Source organism: Megachile rotundata, chromosome 6 (genome assembly GCF_050947335.1).
Source record: "Megachile rotundata isolate GNS110a chromosome 6, iyMegRotu1, whole genome shotgun sequence".
NCBI classification, from domain to species: domain Eukaryota; kingdom Metazoa; phylum Arthropoda; class Insecta; order Hymenoptera; family Megachilidae; genus Megachile; species Megachile rotundata.
The window spans coordinates 9,872,395-9,896,149 of record NC_134988.1 but is presented as its reverse complement, the minus strand read 5'-3'; the positions used below and the strand labels follow the sequence as shown (position 1 = coordinate 9,896,149).

Sequence of the window (23,755 nt, the reverse complement as noted above, 5' to 3'; positions counted from 1 at the left end):
CTTATTATCTAGATTTTTAGATTAGTAGATTTCTGGATTTGTGGATTTGTAGATTTCTGGATTTCTGGATTTCTGGATTTTTAAATTTCTGGACATTTAGAATTCTGGACTTTTAGATTTCAAGGTTTCTACATTTCAAGATTTCTAGATTTCAAGGTTTCTAGATTTCAAGGTTTCTAGATTTCAAGGTTTCTAGACTTAAAGATTTCTAGATTTCAAGGTTTCTAGATTTCAAGGTTTCTAGATTTCAAGGTTTCTAGATTTCAAGGTTTCTAGATTTCAAGGTTTCTAGATTTCAAGGTTTCTAGATTTCAAGATTTCTAGATTTCAAGGTTTCTAAATACCTATATCTCCAAATTCCAAATTTTCTAAATTCATTACGCCCCAAATACCTACATTTCCAGATACTTATATCCTGATGTCCCTACTCTCCCAGATCCCTACACCCCTAAATTCCCACATCCCCCAGACTCCCGCACCTCCAGAGTCCCACATCCCCCAGAATTCCACATCCCCTAAATCCCACATCCCACAGATCTCTACACCCCTAGAATCCCACACACCCCAGATCCCTACACCCCCAGATCCCTACATCACCCAGATCCCACATCCCCCAAAATCCCACATCCGTCAGAATCCCACATCCCCCAGATCCCTACATCCCCTAATACTTGAAGCCCTAAATCTCTGCGTCCCCCAGATTCCTGCATTCCCAGATCCCTAAACCCCCAGATTACCACATCCCCCAATCTCTGAATCCCTAGATCCCTACATCCCCCAGATTCCTACATCCTCAGATCTCCATATCCCCTAAATTTCCAAATCCCCAACCTCCACATCCCCCAAATTTCCAAATCCCCAAATCTCCACATCCCCCAAATTTCCATATCCCCGAATTCCTACGTCACCATATCCCTACACCCCTAAATCCCTACATCCCCAAATCCCTATACCCCTAGATCCCTACATCACTCAAATTCCTACATCCTCAGATCTCCACATCCCCATATTCCTACAGTTTCATTCGCAAATCCCCAAATTGTCAAATATCCAAACTTGTATATCCTTATGTCTGTACTTTCCCAAATCCCCATTTGCCTAAATCCCCAGACTGCCAGATACTTTGACACCTAAATCGTCGACGAGATTGAAAGCATAAAGAAGCTTCATGTGAGTCGATCTTTCGAAAGAGCTTTATTAAAAAGTTGTAAGCACCGAAAGTTTAGGAGAAGTTTTTTTAGAGCTTGCTAAATAGCATTCTTTATGCACAGAAGAATACCTGTGATCCTTATTCAACGAGGTGGATGGAACTTCAGTTTAGTCGCTTTATAATATAATGCTGTTTATGGGAAAAATAATGGTAGACGTTCGTTTCCTGTTATCTTCCCGTGAAGGTGCAAACTAACCTCAAAATGAAATTAAACTGCATTTTAACTATTAACTATGATTTGTCAGGTCAGAATCACAGCAATATTAAAACAGACGAAGGAAGTTGAAATGTTATGTCAATTTGGTATCGATCGACTATGCAAATAATTCAACTCCAAATCGAAGCGTATTAATTCGAGTAAAATTGATCACGAAGTACGAGTGCGTCACGAGACTCGTCAAAATAGTGCAGGGGTTAAAGGTGTATGATTCTTTTCTTCTGAGAGCGAATTTGAATTTCTGAGCCCCAATTTGAAATTGTTACGAGACCTCATTCGCTCGCTATGATCAATGATATAGAAACATTTGATTTAACGGTGTATTCTTTTCTGAGAGCAAATTTCAATTTCTGAGCTCGAATCTGAAATTGTTACGAGGCCTCAGTTCCTATGATCAGTGATATAGAAACATTTGATTCAACCCCATGCACTATGATTTGCCAGGTGCGTCAGAACTAATCAGCAATATTAAAACAGACGAAGAAAGTTGAAATGTTATGTCAATTTTGTATCAATCTATGCTAATAATTGGACAACTGCAAATTGAGGCGTATGAATTCGAGTGAAATTACGAAATACGAGTGCGTCAGACTCGTAAAAATAACATAAGGGGTTAACAAGATTTAAAGTAGAACTTGTTATCATTAAACAAAATTGTATGAATTACTCTCTCGCAAATTTCTGAACGTTTACTACACGGTTAAGCTTTTATCGGGGATGTTCTTTCCTATTTTTCTGTATTTTAAGAGGTGTAGGCGAGGATGGAGCCGGCCATTTATCTTTGAGGTTAGTTTTCGCACCCTTAAACCTCTTAACCTTAAGACAGAGCTCTAAAACTTGCGTTAAAGACCGTGCTGGGTGGAAAATTACATCGTTTCTTTTTATGTGTATGGTCTAAAGATTGCACACCGAAAATTTATATTTATTAACATCTTTATTTTGCTTACGGACGTTGCGTTGAATATAGCAATACGAAAGCGAAGTATATTCATTCTTTTAACGTATATGAAAGTAAAAATGGTGGTTGTTGAAAAATGGGAAATGAAGACAGTAATTTGTAATAAAATTATGTTACAAAATTCATTCTTTTAAGGTACATGAAAGTAAAAATGTAGGTGGTTGTTGAAAAATGGGAAATGAAGACTGTAATTTGTTAATAAAATTATGTTACAAAATGAAGTGTCAGTTTGTACTAAAATTATTGATATTTTTTATTAAAATTAATGAGAAGAGAAACAAAATGTAGGAATAAAATAATGTCTTGAAATGTGGTTGTTAATGGATAGAAAATAGATACAACGTTAAATAAATTAATTAATGATTATTAACAGATGAATTATAAGACTTGAGGCTTAGAATAAATACATTATAGTAAATGTCTAAAATAAATATACTATATTAATATAAATTCTATATTTATTAATTATAGAATTTTTTAAAATATTTATACTAATACTTCACAGTACTTAACATCATCAAACTGTATTAAATTTTAAGAAACTTTTTGTTTTAAATTTTTAGAAATATCTTTGACAGGTATTTCTCGAAATTGTCTCCCTGGATGTTACCATAATTTGCATGAAAAATACTGCTGATGAATCTGACACTTTTAAACACTTCACAATTGTTAAACAATTCTACATTTCTCATTGACACACTTCAATTTTTTTTCCATAAATTATACATACATTAACGCACTGATTCAACGTTTAAAAATTTACAAATGTTCAATGGCGGCACAATATGAAATTTCACCTCTTTTTATGACAGGTGTACTGCTTATTAAAAATTGATTATGAGAACAAGGGTTTGTGAATCTTTGATGACTAGTAATAAATTGTAATCACATTAAACGCAAGCGAAATGATTTTACATGAACCTACGACCTCACAGTTTAATAACCAGAATTCGGAAAATCGGATATTAATATCAATATAGGATGTATTTATTTTTTATATTTGATAAAGAGTCGTAAATTTTAGCAAGTCCGATTGTGAATTTAATGAAAGGGAGCTTCAATGTGAGGGCGGAAGGTAAACAGTGCCTGTAACGATGATGCTGGTTTCGAAGCAATTTCGTCCCGTTGAAATTTTTATCAAAGGAAGGATTTCGTTGGTTTAAAAAGGGTAAATGGCACCGGATACCGTTAATTGCGTTCTGCATCAGGAAACGAGTTAACTCGCTTTTCAACTGCAAAATTCGAGGGAATAATGTAAAAACGTGTCCGATCATATCGCTTTGATGTGTTTTATCGACAACTTGTATTTATGATTGCTATGATTAAACGAGAGCAACATTTAGAAAATTTTAACTGTGGGTTAAGCTTTTAAATTTTAATTGTAGGTTTGGTTAAATGGATTTATTTATTTTTTTAATTTTAGGTTGACAGAATTATTATTTGGGAAATTTTAGTATTGGTTTGTGGACGATTAACAGTTTTTTTATTTTAATTTTAGTTAATGTATAATTTCGTTTTAAAAAGTTTCAATTTTAGTTAATTTTAGTATGATTTCAATTTAATATCAATTTTAGTATGATTTCAATTTAAAAAGTTTCAATTTTAGTTCAAAAATATGATTTAATTTTTTTAATTTTGGTTTCAGTTAATGGATGATAGAATTTTAAAAATTCTTGATTTTATTTAATGGATGATTACATTTTTACAAATTTTGATTTTAGTTAATGGATGAATAAATTTTAAAAAGTTTTGATTTTAGTTAATGGATGATTAAATTTTAAAGTGTTTCGATTTTTGTTAATTTATGATTCATATTGAAAAGATTGTTACTTCAGTTCATCATATAACTTCAGAAGTTGTACTGAAAGAAGAAATGAAGTTAGGTTATGTATCACAAAATGGCGTCTACTGAAATATACAGAGTAGAAATATTAAATATTGAAAGAAAAACATCAGGGATGGATTCGACGTTAGAAAATCATTGTCAAACTTCTACTAAAACGTATAAACATACAACCCTGAATATATTAAAAAATTATAACCTCAACTCGTTTGTAAATTTTAATTAATTCTATATTGCACGAAAACTCGCACACTTTCCCTGTATCCTTTAAAATTAAAAACTTTGTCTCAGGTAAAAAATGTCTAGATTAAAGTTCTTTTGAAGTAAAAATTAAATTATTTGAAGGTTCTACAAAACTAATACAATACTGCTCAAAAATTATTAACACTACTCCCTTCGTAAAAAATCTACTGTTTCATATTTTGTTTAATATTCTGTAGTTTTTTTAATAATATTGTATTTACATACAAACATTCTATAAATTTATTATAACGAATACATACGACATTGTATAAATATTATGTATTTATCATTTTAAAATTAGAATTAGAATTTTACTTTAATTTTTCTGTACAAGACATAATACATTACTGATTCAAACTTTATGCAACACATTTACAATGATCATTATAATGAAAAGATCTTATATTTAATAACAATAATTTATTCAAAAATTATCTTAATAATTCTTATAATTATTTATTCTTCTTTTTTACACAATCATTCACAAAAGATTGTTTTAACAGTAGCACCTGTTTTAATGTCCCTACAATCTAAAACAGTTGTGTAAACCTTGTTACATGAATCAGGACTTCACGTTCACCACATCTGTTAGGTGAATAACAATAAGTACAGTTAGTTACATTACATTAGCATGTGTTCATCATGAAATGCACTCTCATGCTACAAACACATATTTTCTTCAGTTTCAACTTTTCAAAAGTCACCAAGCATGTGGTTTTATTATAATAGCATCAAAACTATTCTATAACCGCGTAAATATTGAGAATAGGAATGTTCGTACATTTCCTATCCAGAATGACGTTTCTGACAATGTATTAAAGTTTGTTGAAGTCCGAACCACAAGGTCCAAGAAACAATCTGTTTATGAATTCTATTGTCTGCGTTGAAACAAGCGCCGAATCCATCTCTGAAACTTTGGTGCTAAAGAAATTCCCAGTATAATAATACAATAATTCAGGGAGGACGATTGGTTGCCCTTACGAGGGGATCGAAGAAATTGCGGTTCTATGTACACTCGCGCGCAATGGGCTTCCTTTGAATAGGGAGATAGGTACAAACTTCACAATTTTCAAATCTTCGAAATTCATATTAAGCAAGTTTTTAATTTGAGGAGTTTGAGGATTCTTGAATTTAGTGATTTTTATAAGTTTTCAAGTTTCCTAAATTTTCCAAATTTCTATATTTTCGTATTTCCATTTCTTCAAGTTTCTACGTCCCTAAATTTCCACTTTCTCAAATTTGTACGTTTCCAAATTTCCACGGTTCCAAATTTCCATGTCTCCAAATTTCCACGTTTGCAAATTTCTATGTCCCCTAATTTCCACGTCCCCAAATTTCCACGTCCCCAAATTTCCACGTCCCCAAATTTCCACGTTTGCAAATTTCTATGTCCCCTAATTTCCACGTTCCCAAATTTCCACGTTTGCAAATTTCTATGTCCCCTAATTTCCACATCCCCAAATTTCCACGTTTCCAAATTTCCACGTCTCCAAATTTCTATGTCCCCAAATTTCTATGTCCCCAAATTGCTATATCCCTAATTTCCTATATCCCCATATTTCTACACCTCCAAATTTCCACCTTCCCAAATTTCCACACTCTCAAATTCTCCACTCCCCGAAACCCTACACCCACAAATTCCTATACCACAGTATCCCTACATTCCCATACCCATAAACCTCAAAATTTCAAAAGATTCGCCATTTCTGTCCTTGCAAATATCCATTTTGTCCTCCATTTTAACCCACAGCAACCTATCCTTGAATTACCAACTCCAAAAGTCGTCCCAAATCTCCAAAACTAGCACCCTTTTGTTAGTTTTCGTACAGACGCTAGATTTGCTATTGACTGTACCGTGAAACACTTTCAATTCACAGGAAGCCGACCAGGTGCCATTTATCCGAGAAACCGAGTAGTTCCACGTGGCACTTGAAACAAATGCGCCACGTGGGATAAATCGAAACCATGATGATTCCTATCCTCATAGTTTGCGATAGCGACTAGGGAATTTCAGATAAAACGAGTCGGTTCGGTGGACCAGAAAGATAAAGAGCATTTCGAAACTGGCCTTCAACCCTTATGTGGTCAAGGTAGATCCAGTTGACTCATATGTAGACATTCTTCTTCTTTTATTTATAAATATAATTGTAATTTGCAAAATATTTTTTGAAAGATAAGAGTTTTTGAGATAAACTGGATTTACCTTTAGTCAAAATCGGTACAGTGAGTGTTGATTAATATTTTTTGTTATATTGTATTTTACTTGACCTCTTGGCTTATATCGTCTTGTGACACATTAGAGTTCACATGTGACAAATTTAAATTATATTTACAAGAAGTTTGAGTTTCGTGTTCAATACTAATTATAATTTAAACAATTATAGATCGTCGAATGCAAAATATATGTAACATTTCAATTTTGTTTTACTTATTTTAATATCAAAGTAATAATTGGTTATAATGCAACTGTGGAAATATTGGTTAAGAGGTTAATATTTGAGAACGTATGAACGTGACAGTTTCGTAACACAATCATTGTACATAACATCTGTATATTTTCATGTTATAACGTAACTATAACGTTCATACAGTTCTTGGCAAATATTGAAATACAATATGGTGTACGATCTTAATACCTTCGCTACCAAGTGTCACATGTGTGACGTCATAGGTCTAATCTCATATGTATGTTTGTAATACTATATTTTGAAAGCGACATTACGTAAGAATGAACGTGGGTGAATAATTCCATGTATGAGTGTAATTGGGCCATATGTGCATATGTGGATATATGTGGAGATATATGGCATATGTGCATATGTGGAGCATGAATTTATGAACGAAGTGACTGTAGATGAATGATGAGATGAATTTAATATGAATTTAATGAATGAATCAGTGAAAGAATGACCCTACAAAGTTGAGTAATTTTGAGATATAATTTTGAGATAGGGTTGCATGATATTCATATGGAATGTCTATGAACGACATATCAGTTAATGAACCTAAACGTACAAAAACAGAATAAAAAGATGTATCTATGAATGGCCTATATGTATAAAATCACTAATAACATCTATAGAAGTATTAGTAAATCCACAATAAAATTTTTAAATTAAAGCTGACAATTAATAATAATACATATCACATGAAATCATGAAAATTAAATACAGAGGTGTCCTAAGTACAGAGAAGGTAAAAAGCAAAATTATCCACAAGTAATATCCCAAAATTTCCTAAGAATAGTATAAAAAATAGTATACAATTCCTTATAATATTGACACTCGCTATATACCGCATACGAATGAACCTACCAAATAAGGGTTGAAATTAGTCGTAGCCGAAATGGGAATGACTTAGTGTTTGATATGTGGAGAGTCACGTACGCTTTGCACGCGCTTTATGTGTCCCGAGGAACGCACGAACAAAAATAAAACGCACCCTCGAGAGAAGGAGAGAGTTTCGCAGGTACGAATAACGATCATTGTTGCATCCCCTTCTCTTCCACCCCGACCCGCTCTTCTAGCATCGGGACACGCAGGAAACGCTGACAGTCCTCGACAGGTTGGACCTCGACACCGAGATGCCGACCGACGAGGAGCTGGCGAGGAAGTTCGGTTTCGAGGAGGCCTACTACCAGGGTACTCTTACGTGGTGGCAGAAGCTCAAACCTCAGATGTGGTCGCTGTTCGATGAACCCTACTCCTCCTTATCGGCTAAGGTGTGTAATTTAGTCTAATTTTAATAAGGTTGTTTAGTATAATTTTAATAAGGTTGTTTAGTATAATTTTAATAAGGTTATTTAGTATAATTTTAATAGGGTTATTTAGTATAATCTTAAGATTAAATTGAACAGTAAATTAAGGTTAGGTTATACCTTTACACTCGAGGTCTTCAGGGACAATATCTTAACCCTTTATTTATTATAGGGTCAACACAATTTTCGCAGCAACACAATTTTCTGTAGGGCTAACTTGAATAACTTTGCAAATTAACAAAACTTTAATATTTTATTCTTGCAAGAGGAAGGAAGAAATAGACTCTCAAGTGCAAAGGGGTAATTTGTACAAATATTTTTATATCTACATAGATTTTAATCTCCAGGGATTAACCCTTGAGACCAGTTACTTCTCAGTTGCTTCTCAAATAAAATTAAAATAAAAAGAAATCAAGCAGACTTCAATTATTTATCTAGTTAAAAGTTAATATAAATTTTGATAGAATTTCTCAAATTTTGAAACAAGAAATCTAAGTTGCTAATCTAACGTAAAAGTCTCTCTAAAATCTAATATTATCCCTCCACAATATCTTTATTCATGAAAACGCAATGAATGTTTGAACAGTACCTCGTACCGCAAATGCAAAGTTTCACCAACAAATTTTCTTTCACATTTAACCTATATTCCTACCATTAGTCTTATCAGCGCGGATTAAACTCGTCCTCTGACGTGAAGAATATGAACAGATAAGGCGGGATATTCTACTTCTCTCTTTAACTGAGCGAAACGCTGCGTCACTGACGCTCAAGTTACTATTTGAACTCCCATTTTTAGCGTGGTTTTTACGTGTTTAGACAATGACTATTATTATGCACTAGTCATTGCTAGTTTTGTAACTTGCTCAGAAATCTTTCGCTTCTTTTTATATACAGTTTAGTTTTTAATAATTGATTACTGAGGTTGCTATTTTTTGAGCACCGGTACCGTGTCCTAACTGCGATCGCGAAATGATTTTATCACAAAATTTTGTGCATTTCATATCTAACTTTTACCTTTCTCTGTAATTTGTTCTTAAGAAAACTATGTAATTTCAGTACGTTACTGGTCTAATTTGTTACATAATGAAGTTATACTCTGATGAACTGTACTTTGCAAGACTGGGTACTTTAATAAGTCTCACGTAGTTTTAACAACTTAAGACGTAAAACACAGTGGACATAAAATGGCTATAAAACAAATGTAGTTGATGTTAACCTCTTGCCATATTTTGTCAAACTTGACTCGTGACTCGCAGTTCGAATGTGATGAACCTTACTCGAATTTTAAACACGCTTCAATTTGAAGTTTGAGTCCAATTGCATAGTCAGATCGCTGAATACAAAACTGTTCTAACATTTAAACTTTCTTTATTTGTTTCGATATCGTTATGGATAGTTTTGACGCACTTGACAAATCATACATCTTTATTAACACTATTGAAATTACAAATATGAAACAAACATTGCGTTTTCATAAATAAAAATAACATTCTGGCAATTATATTTAAATGAGACTTTTTGAATATCTAAATTAAGATACTTGAGAGTCTTGAATATTTTAAGAAGAACTTTTAAGTTAGGTTTCCATACATTTTCTCTAAATTTTAGACTTCCTCTACCTTCAGATTTATCAAGTTTTCAAGAGCTGCAACATCTATCTTAGACGTTAATGTTTCTTGCCTCTGTTCTCATGTTACTTATTCCAGAACGTTTCATTAACAACAGAATTTAATTGCTGCGGTTTGCATTAGGGAAAATCAGGTGTGTTGGGTTTAAGCTTCACCGCGGAATCGTTAAAGGTGAACTGGTTGTCAGTTTGTGCTGTAATGTACGCTTATCAAAAGTTTGACGGCAACTTGTTTAGCAGAAACTTCGTAGCAGTTAAATTATACGCGGGAGACGTGTATAATCATGCTGAAACTTAAGAAACTGCCTCCAGGTAGCTTATCACAAGATAAAACCTTCTATTTTTGTATTATTTAAATGTTTCTCTGCTAAGTTCTGGTTTGGAGGGAATATTTAGTTTTACTAGTTTAATGCGGTAGAGAAAAAGGAGAATAAAGAGATTGTGTAAATTACTATACACAATGGTATATTTTTCATACTTTTAAGAATTATATCAGTTATTCATCGATTTCAGTCATTTCAGTGACCGTAGTACTTATTGATTAACTGTATTTACCCAAAGTTTCATTCTGACATTTGTGGCTTCGTTTTCGATATAATAACAGATTATAGATTGCCTAAATTTCTGGGAATTTGAAGATGTAGGAATTAGAGGGTGTAGAAATTTAAAGGAGATAAGAATTTCAGTAAATAAAAATTTGAGAAGACAAAAATTTGAAAGTTTGAAAATTTACATAAATAAAAATTTAAGTTAAAAATTTAAAAAAAAATATAAATTTGCTAAAAATTTGAGAACGTACAAATTTGAAAAGGCGAAAATATAAAAATATAAAAATTCAGAAATGTAAACTAAAGATTGGAAAATATCTAACAGAAGATATAAAAGTTACCCCATATTCAGCAACCCTCACACAATGTATGAATATACATATATTTTCGGAATGAAGAGTGAATGGTTTAAAACACGAGCCTCATCCAGAATATTTCACAAAACCTTGTCCGTACAAAGCACATTGCCATTGATTTTTGTTCAGTAGATTATGACAAGGAAGCGAATGAAACTGAAAAGTTCCGAGTACCGTAACGACGGCTGTCGAAACGACACCAGTCTGTTGTAAACAAGTTTATGTTCAATGAAAAAGTTGTCTCCGATAGAGCAACTTTTATAGCGACTTTCCAATACTCTACTCATACCGCTAAAGCAATGAAATTTAGTATCCTCCTCGAGAGTATGAAATTATCATTGCAAGCTTCTAGAAACATTTACAATTTCAAATCAAAAAATGATTTGTTACACTTGAATAATGTACAGATGTCAACCCATGAGTTGGTGTAGGATACAAAGTAAAAGAAGCTCTATGAACACTTGCAGTGACATACAAATAAGAATAATAATGACAACTGCTGAACGCACGTAGCATCTCACTTGAGAGACGTTTCAAGACTGTCATTGTTTTTCGCCTAATTGGTGTGCGTGACCGCGAGAGCCAATCTACCGCCGAAAATACGTGCGAGTGGCGTCCATTTTTCTATTCTGACCAATTGTGCCGCAGCTACTTGGGTTGTACCGATTTGGAGATGTGGGAATTTTGGAATATAGCGATTCGGGGCTGTAGCGATTTGGGTGTGTGAGAATTTTGGAATATGGGAATTTGGGAATGGAGGGATTTGGGGAGGTAGGGATTTGGAAGTGTAGGTATTCGGGAATGTTGGAATTTGGGGATATGGCGATTTGGGGGTGGAGTGATTTGGGTGTGTGAGAATTTTGGAATATGGGAATTTGGGAATGGAGGGATTTGGGAATGTAGGGATTTGGCAAGGTTGGGATTTGGGGATGTAGGGACTTGGCAAGGTTGGGATTTAGGGATGTAGGGATTTGGCAAGGTTGGGATTTGGAGATGTAGGGATTTGGCAAGGTTGGGATTTAGGGATGTAGGGATTTGGTAAGGTTAAGATTTGGCAAGGTTGGGATTTGGGGATATAGGGATTTGGCAAGGTTGGGATTTGGGAGGTTTGGGATTTGGGGAGCTTGAGATTTGGGAGATTTGGGATTTGGGGAGCTTGGGATTTGGCAAAGTTGGGATTTGGGAGGTTTGGGATTTGGGGAGCTTGAGATTTGGGAGATTTGGGATTTGGGGAGCTTGGGATTTGGCAAAGTTGGGATTTGGGGAGCTTGAGATTTGGGAGATTTGGGATTTGGGGAGCTTGGGATTTGGGAGATTTGGGATTGGGGGTGAGTGGAATTTGGGGTGAGTGAAATTTGGGGTGAGTGGAATTTGGGGAATTTGGAATTTGAGAGATGTGGGATTTGGGGAATTTGGGATTTGGGGACATATGGATTTGGGAAGGTAGGGATTTGGAGATGTAGAGATTTGGGAAGGTAGAGATTTCGGATCATAGGGATTTGGGAAGGTAGGGATTTAGGAATGTAGAAATTCGGGACATTAGGGATTTGTAATATTAGGAAATTGGAGAATATAGAAATTTAGGAACATAGGTGTTCAGAAGTGTGGAGATTTGGAAATGTAAGGATTCAGAAAAGTAGGGACTCGGTAATATAGGTATTCGAAGCTATAGAAATTTGGAGATATGGTAACTCAAGAATGTGGAAACTAGTACATACACAAATTTACAACTAGTATAATGATTTCGATATACGATCTCCTAAACACCTGTGTTAGCTGCTTCACGCGCCAGCTCAAGGGTTGCCATCAGTACATACTCCCCACTACATATACATAAATATATTCAATTTTGCACAATTTAAATTGCCATAGACTCCACTACATAATTAATACCACCTTTATTTCCTGAACATCTCTAAACCTCATATAAAAATTTCACTGCCTCTTCATCATAAGTCCAATTCTCTCACAATAAGATCACCATATAACTCTTAAAAGACAATCAATCGATAAAACGTTAAATTAGGATTAAATTTTCCACTTCACCTAAATTCTTTGAGTAACATCTCGTTTCATTAAAACTTCCCCGACAATTATCCTTCGTTTGAACAATTATCGATCGTATTTTTGATAGAAAGCATAACCGAATCGACGTTAACTGAAATTTACTTTTCATATTACTTTCTTCCTTCTGCCTTTATTTTCGTTTTGTCTGGTATTATCTATGTTCTCTGTAATCCCCTTTCAACTATTATGATCTTCCACTTCGAGTTCTATTATCCCGTCCGGCAGGTTGACATGAAATTATTACAGTATCTTTTCGGTTGAATTTTCAGAACACGCTGATTAAAGTTGCCTTTACAATACATAGCTTCGTGAGTAGAAACGATTCTACTGCAGTAATGTCCCAGATTCGATCAGTGAATCGAAAATTTCGTTTATACGTCTGCGGTTTGTGTATTGATGTTCCTATTTTTGTGGTGGAGGTATATTTAGGGGATCTTGGGATGAAGGTGTAATTGTTTGGATAGGCGCAGTATGTGGATGATTTTTGTTGTTTTATTGTAGTTGGAAATTTGGGAGGTGTGGGGAGGAGGTTGGGGGATTTGGAGATTTGGGATTTTGGGATTTTGGGAATTTGGAGATTTGAGATTTTGGGGATTTGAAATTTTGGAGATTTGAAATTTTGGGGATTTGGAATTTTGGGTAATAAGAATGTTGGTATTTGAAAATTTGGGAATTTGAGAATTTGGGAATTTGAGAAGTTGGAAATTTGAGAAGTTGGAAATTTGAGAAGTTGGAAATTTGAGAAGTTGGAAATTTGAGAAGTTGGAAATTTGAGAAGTTGGAAATTTGAGAAGTTGGGAATTTGAGAAGTTGGAAATTTGAGAAGTTGGAAATTTGAGAAGTTGGGAATTAGAGAAGTTGGAAATTTGAGAAGTTGGGAATTTGAGAATTTGGGAATTTGAGAAGTTGGGAATTTGAGAATTTGGGAATTTGAGAATTTGGGAATTTGAGAAGTTGGGAATTTGAGAAGTTGGGAATTTGAGAAGTTGGAAATTTGAGAATTTGGAAACTTGAGAATTTGGAAACTTGAGAATTTGGGAATTTGAGAATTTGGAAACTTGAGAGTTTGGAAATTTGAGAATTTGGAAACCTGAAAATTTGGAAACTTGAGAATTTGGAAACTTGAGACTTTGGAAACTTGAGACTTTGAAAACTTGAGAATTTGAAAACTTGAGAATTTGGAAACTCGAGAATCGTGAAATTTGAGACTCTGAGGATTTAAATATTTCAAAATTTCAAAATTCGCAAATCTAAAAATTCAGAAATTTGAAAATTTCGTAACACAACAATTCTCAACTTCCAAATTTTTTAATTTCGCGCCCTCACAATCATGCCACCACCCTCCACAGCTACACGCACACAACTCAGCGTCTTATCTACACACCAATATCTTCATCATCACCTAATTCCGCCATAAAAGCAGTTAATAAAAACAAAAACGATAGGAACAAGCACTTACGCTCGTAAATTCTCGTTCACGTTAAAAGTAACAGAAAAAAAAGGTCGGAACCTACTTTTCGAGGAAAATCAATCGTTAAAGATAAAATCAGGTGATCACGTAGCATCACATAACTTTTAAAGTTGTTTCCAAGAGAGAAAACGTCGGCGAAACCACGGTAAGAGGATTTCTTTGGGATCGTTTGTCCAATGTCGATAAATCCCTTGATAATTCTAGTTTTATGATCCAACATTATTCTCTATGAGATTTTGCGACTTATTCACATTACTTATAACTTGTGTGCTGCATAACGAATTAGGTTTTTAAAACTGCAGTTTGTCTGAGTCTCTTGCAGTATTTTTGAAGGATTTGGTTTCTAACTTTGCAATTATTTGTTGGAAAATTCTGTTAGATGGACTCTATATTTTTAAATTTCGCGCTCTCGCTATCGTCATTATTCAGAATATGAGATTTATGTGCGACGCTGACGGTCAGAGCGTGAACTAATGAAAATGGCGGACACTTTTATACTTATATTTATTTTGAAACCATAAATAAATATTGGTACTACTTATTTATAATAGTAAAGGAAGTAAAAGAGTTTCCAGCAGTAGTATATGATATCTGATCGTTATTTAGAAGTTTTCTCTATATAATTTTCTGTGTCAACTCAAGTTAAAGTTTCAGGTGTTCTCTATATTTGTTCAGTGTACGCCATATTTGTCTTGTACACAAGCGTCTTTGTAGTCTCAGAGGTAATTTTCTTCTGTAATAACAATAAAATCTTCTTTCTCAAGCTTGATATGTACAGGAAGACTACAAAAATTTATTTATAAATAGTGTTGGAAAAGTATGTCATTTTGTTTCACTTCACGATGGAATTAGAATAATAAAATTTGAATGATATTACAGAAGTATACTGATGAATGAATTGTTATTTTTTAGTCAATTATTAATATCTTTCTAAACCAATTTCAGAAATATTTTAAATATTTTAAATTACAAGATTTGAAATTACAAAATTTTTAATTACAAGATTTTTAATTACAAGAATTTCTAAAAATAGGCAAAGATCTATTTACCCTCCAGATCTAACGTCATTCCAATTAATTCAATCTACTCAAAAATTGGCAAGCTTCCTAACGAACCAATTAATACCTCAGTCTGACATATTCAGAACTCCTTCCTTAATTCCAAAGGTTGATCATAATAAATACAATTTTTAATCACTCATATTGAAAACGAAGCCACAATTACAAAACAGCAACTGTACTTTTTAAAACTCGCTGTAATTTTTGTTTGACTTCAATAACCTTTTAGCAGTTAATTAGCTTCATTATGTCGTCTTCATTAAATACTGTTTTAAAATTGAAAGGCACTTGTAATACCCTTTTCATGACCCCATTATCACGATTCAATTTGTATTACAATTTTTATATTGAACACATTTCTCTGCAGTTTTATTTTACTGAATAAAGTTTCATTATCTGAACACGTGCAGATATTGAAGTTAAAACCCTGAGAATATCGATATTCGATAGCAAATGTGTTACTTTAATTAATTGTGTTAATCAATTAAATTATCACTGTCTTAAGCCAGCGTAGTGTGTTTGAAATAATATTTATAAAAGGACGTATTTTTGTAAGATACTGTTAATAACTGTTCAACAAACTTTTTGTCTAGTGTAAGTTTGAGTAACCTTATAAATTTTCATATACTAATTACGAACTTGCAATTTAAACTTATTTTTCTTTACCACAATTTTCGAGAAATTCAATTCTGAAGAAAGATAAAGCTTCCAACTTGAAGTTGAGGATATTTTTTCCAATATTAAATTTTTCAGTATATGAAAATTTACAAGACTCACTAATTCAATATTGCACAATTTACAGTTTGCCCGTCACAAGATGAGTCATTGACGTATATAAAAAAAATATGCAATATATTACAGTTGGTAAAAAATTTTTAATGTAGATTTTTGATACGAGCAATTAGAGCGACGTCATGTCAGATCAATAAACAAGGATAGTATCTCAGAACATGCTTCACGGCTCATCTCGTGGCGGAAGACGAAGGGATGATTAATTGACTTTGGCCTGTTCCATAGGTGATCAGTATAGTCTCGGTCCTGTTCATTTTCATCTCGATCATGTCGTTCTGCCTGAAGACGCATCCGGACATGCGGGTGCCGGTAATCGTGAACCGTTCGGTGAACATGGGAAACGAGACCTCCTGGGCGGTGGACAAAACGCACACGAACGCTCACGTCTGCTTTTTCTACATCGAGTGTATGTGCAACGCCTGGTTTACCCTCGAGTTCCTAATACGGATAACCGCGAGCCCGAATCGCTGCGAGTTCATCAAGAGCTCGGTGAACTTGATCGACATGGTCGCGACCCTAAGTTTCTACCTCGATCTGGCGCTACAGCGTTTCGCCTCCCACCTCGAGAACGCCGATATCCTCGAGTTCTTGAGCATCATACGTATCATGAGACTGTTCAAGTTAACCCGTCACTCGTCCGGCCTGAAGATCCTGATACAAACGTTCCGCGCCTCGGCGAAGGAGCTGGCCCTCCTCGTCTTCTTCCTGGTCCTCGGCATCGTGATCTTCGCCAGTCTGGTATATTACGCGGAACGTACGCAGTACAATCCGAAGAACGATTTCCAGAGCATACCACTGGGGCTATGGTGGGCCCTGGTCACGATGACCACCGTCGGTTACGGGGACATGGTGCCGAAGACCTATGTCGGGATGTTCGTCGGCGCCCTCTGCGCCCTGGCCGGTGTCCTCACGATCGCCCTGCCCGTGCCCGTGATCGTCAGCAACTTTGCGATGTATTACAGTCACACGCAGGCGCGAGCCAAACTACCCAAGAAGAGACGCCGGGTACTTCCGGTCGAGCAGCCGAGAGTCAGAGCTCCAGGTGCGCCGCTGGGAATGACCGGAGTCCCTGGTGCCGGAGGACCACCGGGATGCACCCAACAGCATATGCAGTCGGGTGGACCGACATCCGGTACCGGTGCTCTAGCTCCTGGACACGGACAGACGCCGGGAGTCGGATGCACCGGCGGCCAGGGACCTCAGAATAGACGGATGAACGCTATCAAGACCAATCATCCTAAGGACGTTTCGTTCGCTACGAAAACAGGTAAGTTCTCTTAGTGGTTAACATTCTAGGATCTTTTAAATAGGGATCAGGATATATAGCTGGGGTTTTCGTTTCGGGTACTGTTAGTATGGTATATATTAGGCACTGTTATTAGTAGTATAATCAAGGTATAGTCAGGGTAGGTTATTATAGCATATGGTATCGGTAGGTTATTATGGTATATGACTTGGGGTACTGTTTTCATGGTATGTGGTATTGGATACTGTTATAGGACATATAGTATCGGTAGGTTATTATGGTATATGACCTGGGGTACTGTTTTCATGGTATATGGTATTGGATACTGTTATAGGACATATGGTATCGGTACCATATATCAGTTATGGTATCGTGTGTGGAATTGAGTATTGTTACTGTAGTACACGATATCGGGTACTGTTATTACGGCATATGGTATCGATACCATATATCGGTTGTAGTATCACATATAGAAGCGAGTACTGTTACTGTAGTATACGGTGTCAGATACTGCTATTACGGCATATGGTTTTGGGTACTATTATTACGGCATATGATATCGGATACTGTTATTACAGTATATGGTACTGGGTTTTGTTATTACGGTAGATGGTATTGGGTTTTGTTATTACGGTACATGGTATTCGGTACTATATTATGGTATACGATATCGTGTACTATTTGTATGACATACGATATCAAGTTTTGTTATTATGGTATATGATACTGGATACTGTTGTTATAGTATATGGTATCGTGTAGTGTTATTATGATATACGATACCGTATACTGTTATATGATATGTGATATCGTGCACTGTTATTATGGTATATGGTATCATGTATTGTTCTCATGGTATACGATATCGTGTACTGTTATTATGACATACGATATCAAGTACTGTTACATGGTATACGATATCATGTACTGTTAAATGATATATGATACTGTGTACTGTTATTATGACATATGATACCGTATACTGTTACATGGTATGTGATATCATGCACTGTTATTATGGTATATGGTATCATGTATTGGTTTCATGGTATTCGATATCGTGTACTGTTAAATGATATATGATACTGTGTACTGTTATTATGACATATGATACCGTATACTGTTACATGGTATGTGATATCGTGCACTGTTATTATGGTATATGGTATCATGTATTGGTTTCATGGTATTCGATATCGTGTACTGTTAAATGATATATGATATTGTGTACTGTCATTATGATATACAATATCATGTACTGTTAAATTATATATGATATTGTGTACTGTCATTATGATATACAATATCATGTACTGTTAAATTATATATGATATTGTGTACTGTTATTATGATATACAATATCATGTACTGTTAAATGATATATGATATTGTGTACTGTTATTATGCTACACGATATCATGTACTGCTATATGGTATACGATATTGTGTACTGTTATTATGCTATACAATATCACGTACTGTTAAATTATATATGATATTGTGTACTGTTATTATGCTGCACCATATCATGTACTGTTAAATGATATATGTTATTATGTACTGTTATTATGCTACACGATATCATGTACTGCTATATGGTATACGATTATGTGTATTGTTATTATGCTGCACCATATCGTGTATTGTTAAATGATATACGATTATGTGTATTGTTATTATGCTGTACGATATCATGTATTGTTAAATGATATATGATATTGTGTACTGTTATTATGTTGTACGATATCATGTATTGTTATGTGGTGTACGATATTGTAGGCTGTTATTATTCTGTACGATATCATGTATTGTTAAATGATATACAAAATTGTGTACTGTTATAATGCTATACGATATCATGTATTGTTATGTGGCGTACAATATTGTAGGCTGTTATTATGGTATACAATATGATGTACCTTTATTATGGAATACAGTATCGGATAGTGTTATTCCAGTATACGATATCGATACTCTAAAGGGGAGTGGGTTATTTGAGAAAAGGTCTAATCCCTTTGGATGTCGGAATAGATGCTGAATATCAAATGAAGTCGCTTTTTTTGGACGTTGTTGCTACAAATGGTATAGGTTCGAAAGTTTCATGGTCGATAAGTGAGGATATGGACAGCGGAGATGATAGAAGGGTGATAAGGGTAACGAATAATGTAGGCCAGATCCTACAGGGGTAGAGCCACCCTTGTGGACGTTGGTCCCTGATCATGCTCATGTTTCATGTTTTAGTCATTAGGTGTGACGGAGAAATAAATGAAGAGAAATATGTTAATATGAAGCACTATAGTAATTATTGGATCAAACTTGAGTTTCCTTCGGCTGCAGTCATGTGATGGCAAAAATATTATGGTAACACAGACTCTCATTAGATTTTTGAGCAAAATATATTTGCAAATTTAGAAATTTGGAATGTCGGTAATTTGGAAAGTGGCAATTTGGAGATTTGAGGATTTTGGAAATTTTGAGAATTAAGAAATTTAAGGATTTGGGGATTGGAGAATTTGGGGAATTAGGTATTTGTGGATTTAAGAATTCAGGGATTTAGAGATTTGGAAATTTGGAAATTTCGCAGTGGATGAATTTGGAAATTCAGGGATTTGTGGATTAGGGAGTTTGGGGACTTGGAGTTTGGGGATTTGTGGATTTGGGGGTTTGGGGGTTTGGGAACTTGGGAGTTTAGGGATTTGGGGGTTTGAAGATTTGGGAATTTGAGAATTTGGAAATTAAAGAATGATGAAATTTAGAAAGTTAAAAATTTGGAAATTTAAAAGTTAAGAAAATTTGATATTTTAGAATTTTAGAATTAAGAAATTTGGCAAAATAGAAATTTAGAAATTTAGGAATTCAGAAATTCAGAAATTCAGAAATTCAGAAATTCAGAAATTCAGAAATTTAAAGCTCTGCATCCCAGAAAATTTGGGAATTCGGAAACTTTGCAACTTCGTAATTGAGAAATTAAATTTGAAGAACCATACACCACCAATACAGTAAACTTATCGATTACTCGTGAGCCACCTGGTGAAACCTGACGTAAGGTTTTCAATTATTTCCAACAAAAAGCAAAAACAGCGAAAAGTCCGTACAAACTTTTACAACAATATTATGACTGCAGCCGATTGCTTACGTGTTCGAAATACAATATAATAACATTTCGTTACATTCGTCTCAATATTGATCCTTTCTTTCTACAATTTACGATTACACGTGCTCGTAAAAGAAGTAATAATACAACATCTATAAAAGGAAAGTAAAAAAATGATAACAGGAAGCGAGAAGAGTTTTAAATGAACGAAAACTTTAACCCCAGGCGATCCATAAACCGCTAAAATGCAAAATCAATTTTATACTAGTTTCGTTTGCATATTTATTACTCTTCGGTTTACTTTCCTCACTGGTGTAACTTGAAATAAAACAATTTTCTGCGGTACCTTCTATTTTTTTAAACTCAAACATTTCATTTTTTAAACTTTTCATTAATACAAACGTTACAATAATTTTATAATATTGCATTGTATGATCTTGCATTGTATGAAATACTTAAAAGAAATTAATGTAGATACAATTATATTTGTGAAAATATCGACAGAATTGTCAATTGTATTAAAAAAAAGAATTATATTTTGGCTTCGAATTTTTTGCTCATTTTTAATTATTTTGTCGAATGCTAATTGTAATTTGAAAATTAATAGCAATTTTAATTTGACTTTAAATTATATTAATCTTAAAATGTAGTTTTAGTGAAAAGTTAAAGTTACTGTATTAAGTAAAATTAAGTTTAATATATTTCTATTGAGAATCTTTGTTGCTAGATTTGTCGAAAAGTTACATCAGTTCTGTCAGTAGATATTTATTTAATTAGATGCCAACATTTTCTATTTTCTACAATGAATAAGACTCGTTACATATTGAAACAGTGCAATTAATAATATTGTACAATAAAAGAGTTGTATACAGGGCGTCTCACAACTAATGTAGGTCCATGAAGTAGGAGATGGGGTAACGCGGACCAATCAGAGCGCGATGCTTGCCGCATGCGCAGACGCAAGAGCGACAGCTTCGAGCCTAATGGCGAAGCCAAATTCCAAATTTCAAAAATTCCAAATTCCAAATTCCAAAAATTCCAAATTCCAAATTCCAAAAATTCCAAATCCCAAATTCCACAAATTCCAAATTCCAAAAATTCCACAAATTCCAAATTCCACAAATTCCAAATTCCACAAATTCCAAATTCCACAAATTCCAAATTCCACAAATTCCAAATTCCACAAATTCCAAATTCCACAAATTCCAAATTCCACAAATTCCAAATTCCACAAATTCCAAATTCCACAAATTCCAAATTCCACAAATTCCAAATTCCACAAATTCCAAATTCCACAAATTCCAAATTCCACAAATTCCAAATTCCACAAATTCCAAATTCCACAAATTCCAAATTCCACAAATTCCAAATTCCACAAATTCCAAATTCCACAAATTCCAAATTCCACAAATTCCAAATTCCACAAATTCCAAATTCCACAAATTCCAAATTCCACAAATTCCAAATTCCACAAATTCCAAATTCCACAAATTCCAAATTCCACAAATTCCAAATTCCACAAATTCCAAATTCCACAAATTCCAAATTCCACAAATTCCAAATTCCAAATTCCAAATTCTAAAAATTCCAATCCCAAATCTCTGAACTCTCAATTTTCAACCCCCAAATCTCCAAATTCGCGCGCAATCCTCGCGCTCTGATTGATCCGTGTTTTTCCTTAATAATTCAAAAACGAAGCTTGAAACTCCATTTTTGCAAAGGAAAATCTTATTCAGAATCGTGTCATCTACTCCCTATTTCATTGACCTACACTAATTGTGAGACACCCTGTATGTCACACCCTAACATCTCAAAAAAGACAAAACCAGTACTCAACATTCTAAAAATCACATCTCATCAAACATTCCATCAAAGTAAATTACCAAAAATTTTCGTAATCACAGGCAAAATAAAAAATAGGTAAAATAAGGGTATCAGTATTATTTCACACAGGGTCTACAACGTAGTACATCACTGATTTAACACCCTCGGAAAGACGCTCCTCCGATTAACCAATTACCGTTGTCAAAGGTGTGTCCCTCAACAAGGGTAGTCTAAGATGCAATTTAGCAGTAATTGTCCAACCGGGAAAGTCTGTAGTGTGTGTTTCTTTTCCTTTTCTTCTTGTACGGTGGGTTCCAGAAGAGGACCGGAGGAACTCTAACCTGCGGACCAACGGGACCAAGACAGCCGGAGGTTTGGGTTAAGCTGGAACCAAGACTACTCTCCACTGCCGAGGCGCACTCGACAAGGGGGCGTCTACGACCCCAGTCGTAAGATGAAAGGGTGAGAGAATCAGGGTACGGAGAGGGAAGATTGGCGGAGGAACGAGCTCAAGAAGGGTATCAAGATTGCATGGTCTATAAGGGAATATTAGATCGCTGCGGATGAAATGTCGGATTTTTATCGTGAAGAGTTGCGACGCTTTCTGCCTTTGCAATCCCCTTTTCACCTTCTTTTATCGACGCCTAGACGTGGGAATTTTCAACCTGCGACAGAACGTGAGTTGTTCCAATTTTTTACCGATCCAGGTTTTTTACGGCGTAAAGGAATTTCTTTGAGAATAATTTATAGTGTCTTTGATACGTAGGACTCTTAGGTTATGAATTTTTTCAATTTCTCTGCTCCTGGGAGATGGTAGCTTGAAGCTTATATAAATATCAGATACGCGATTTTCGATGGCACTTTATTTTACAATGGAATATGTTTGGTTTCTTTGCGTCGAGAACGCGATGACGCAGACAGGCTTCTATCATTAACCTTAAAATGTCAGATGTGAACAAGGAATCTTTAATATTGTTTCGACAATTTTCTGCGGTATTTTCATCTGAATGAAAAATAGTTTTCCTCAATGTTTTTTAATATACTTTTAGTAAAGATGTATAGGAATTAACAAGTTCGTGTATTTATCAGTAGAACAAGATATTGATATACTGATGAATATATAAATTTGTTAATTAATATAATTATATTACTATTACAAGTATAATTACATTATTGTAATACAGCAATAATCTTTCGATTTAAAATACTTCAATCGAACAGTTTATTTTATTTTCATAAATCGTCCTCATTTTGAGGTTATATTACGTAATGTATATTCTAACATCTCTCGTTAAATTTACGTAATGAACACACGAATTTAATGATATAAGTGTTATAAATCTAGTTTGTACATTTTTATTAATAAAGATACTTAAATGTCACATCATAAATGTTAGGTTGCTGCACAAGATGGCGGATTTGTAAACAACATGTCTGACATGAT

At 34.4% G+C, this 23,755-nt stretch overlaps 1 protein-coding gene across 1 annotated transcript in view; it reads left to right on the top strand.

The window, feature by feature from the left end:
- LOC100880378 (Shaker cognate w) overlaps positions 1 to 23,370 on the top strand; it is a 71,833-nt gene extending 48,463 nt beyond the window's left edge. The window contains exons 3-5 of the mRNA XM_076532493.1: positions 7,998 to 8,192; positions 16,373 to 17,414; positions 22,630 to 23,370. Of these exons, the coding sequence (XP_076388608.1) occupies positions 7,998 to 8,192; positions 16,373 to 17,414; positions 22,630 to 22,694 (1,302 nt within the window). The 3' untranslated portion in view covers positions 22,695 to 23,370. The remainder of the gene's footprint in view (positions 1 to 7,997; positions 8,193 to 16,372; positions 17,415 to 22,629) is intronic.
- The last annotated feature ends 385 nt before the right edge of the window (positions 23,371 to 23,755 follow it).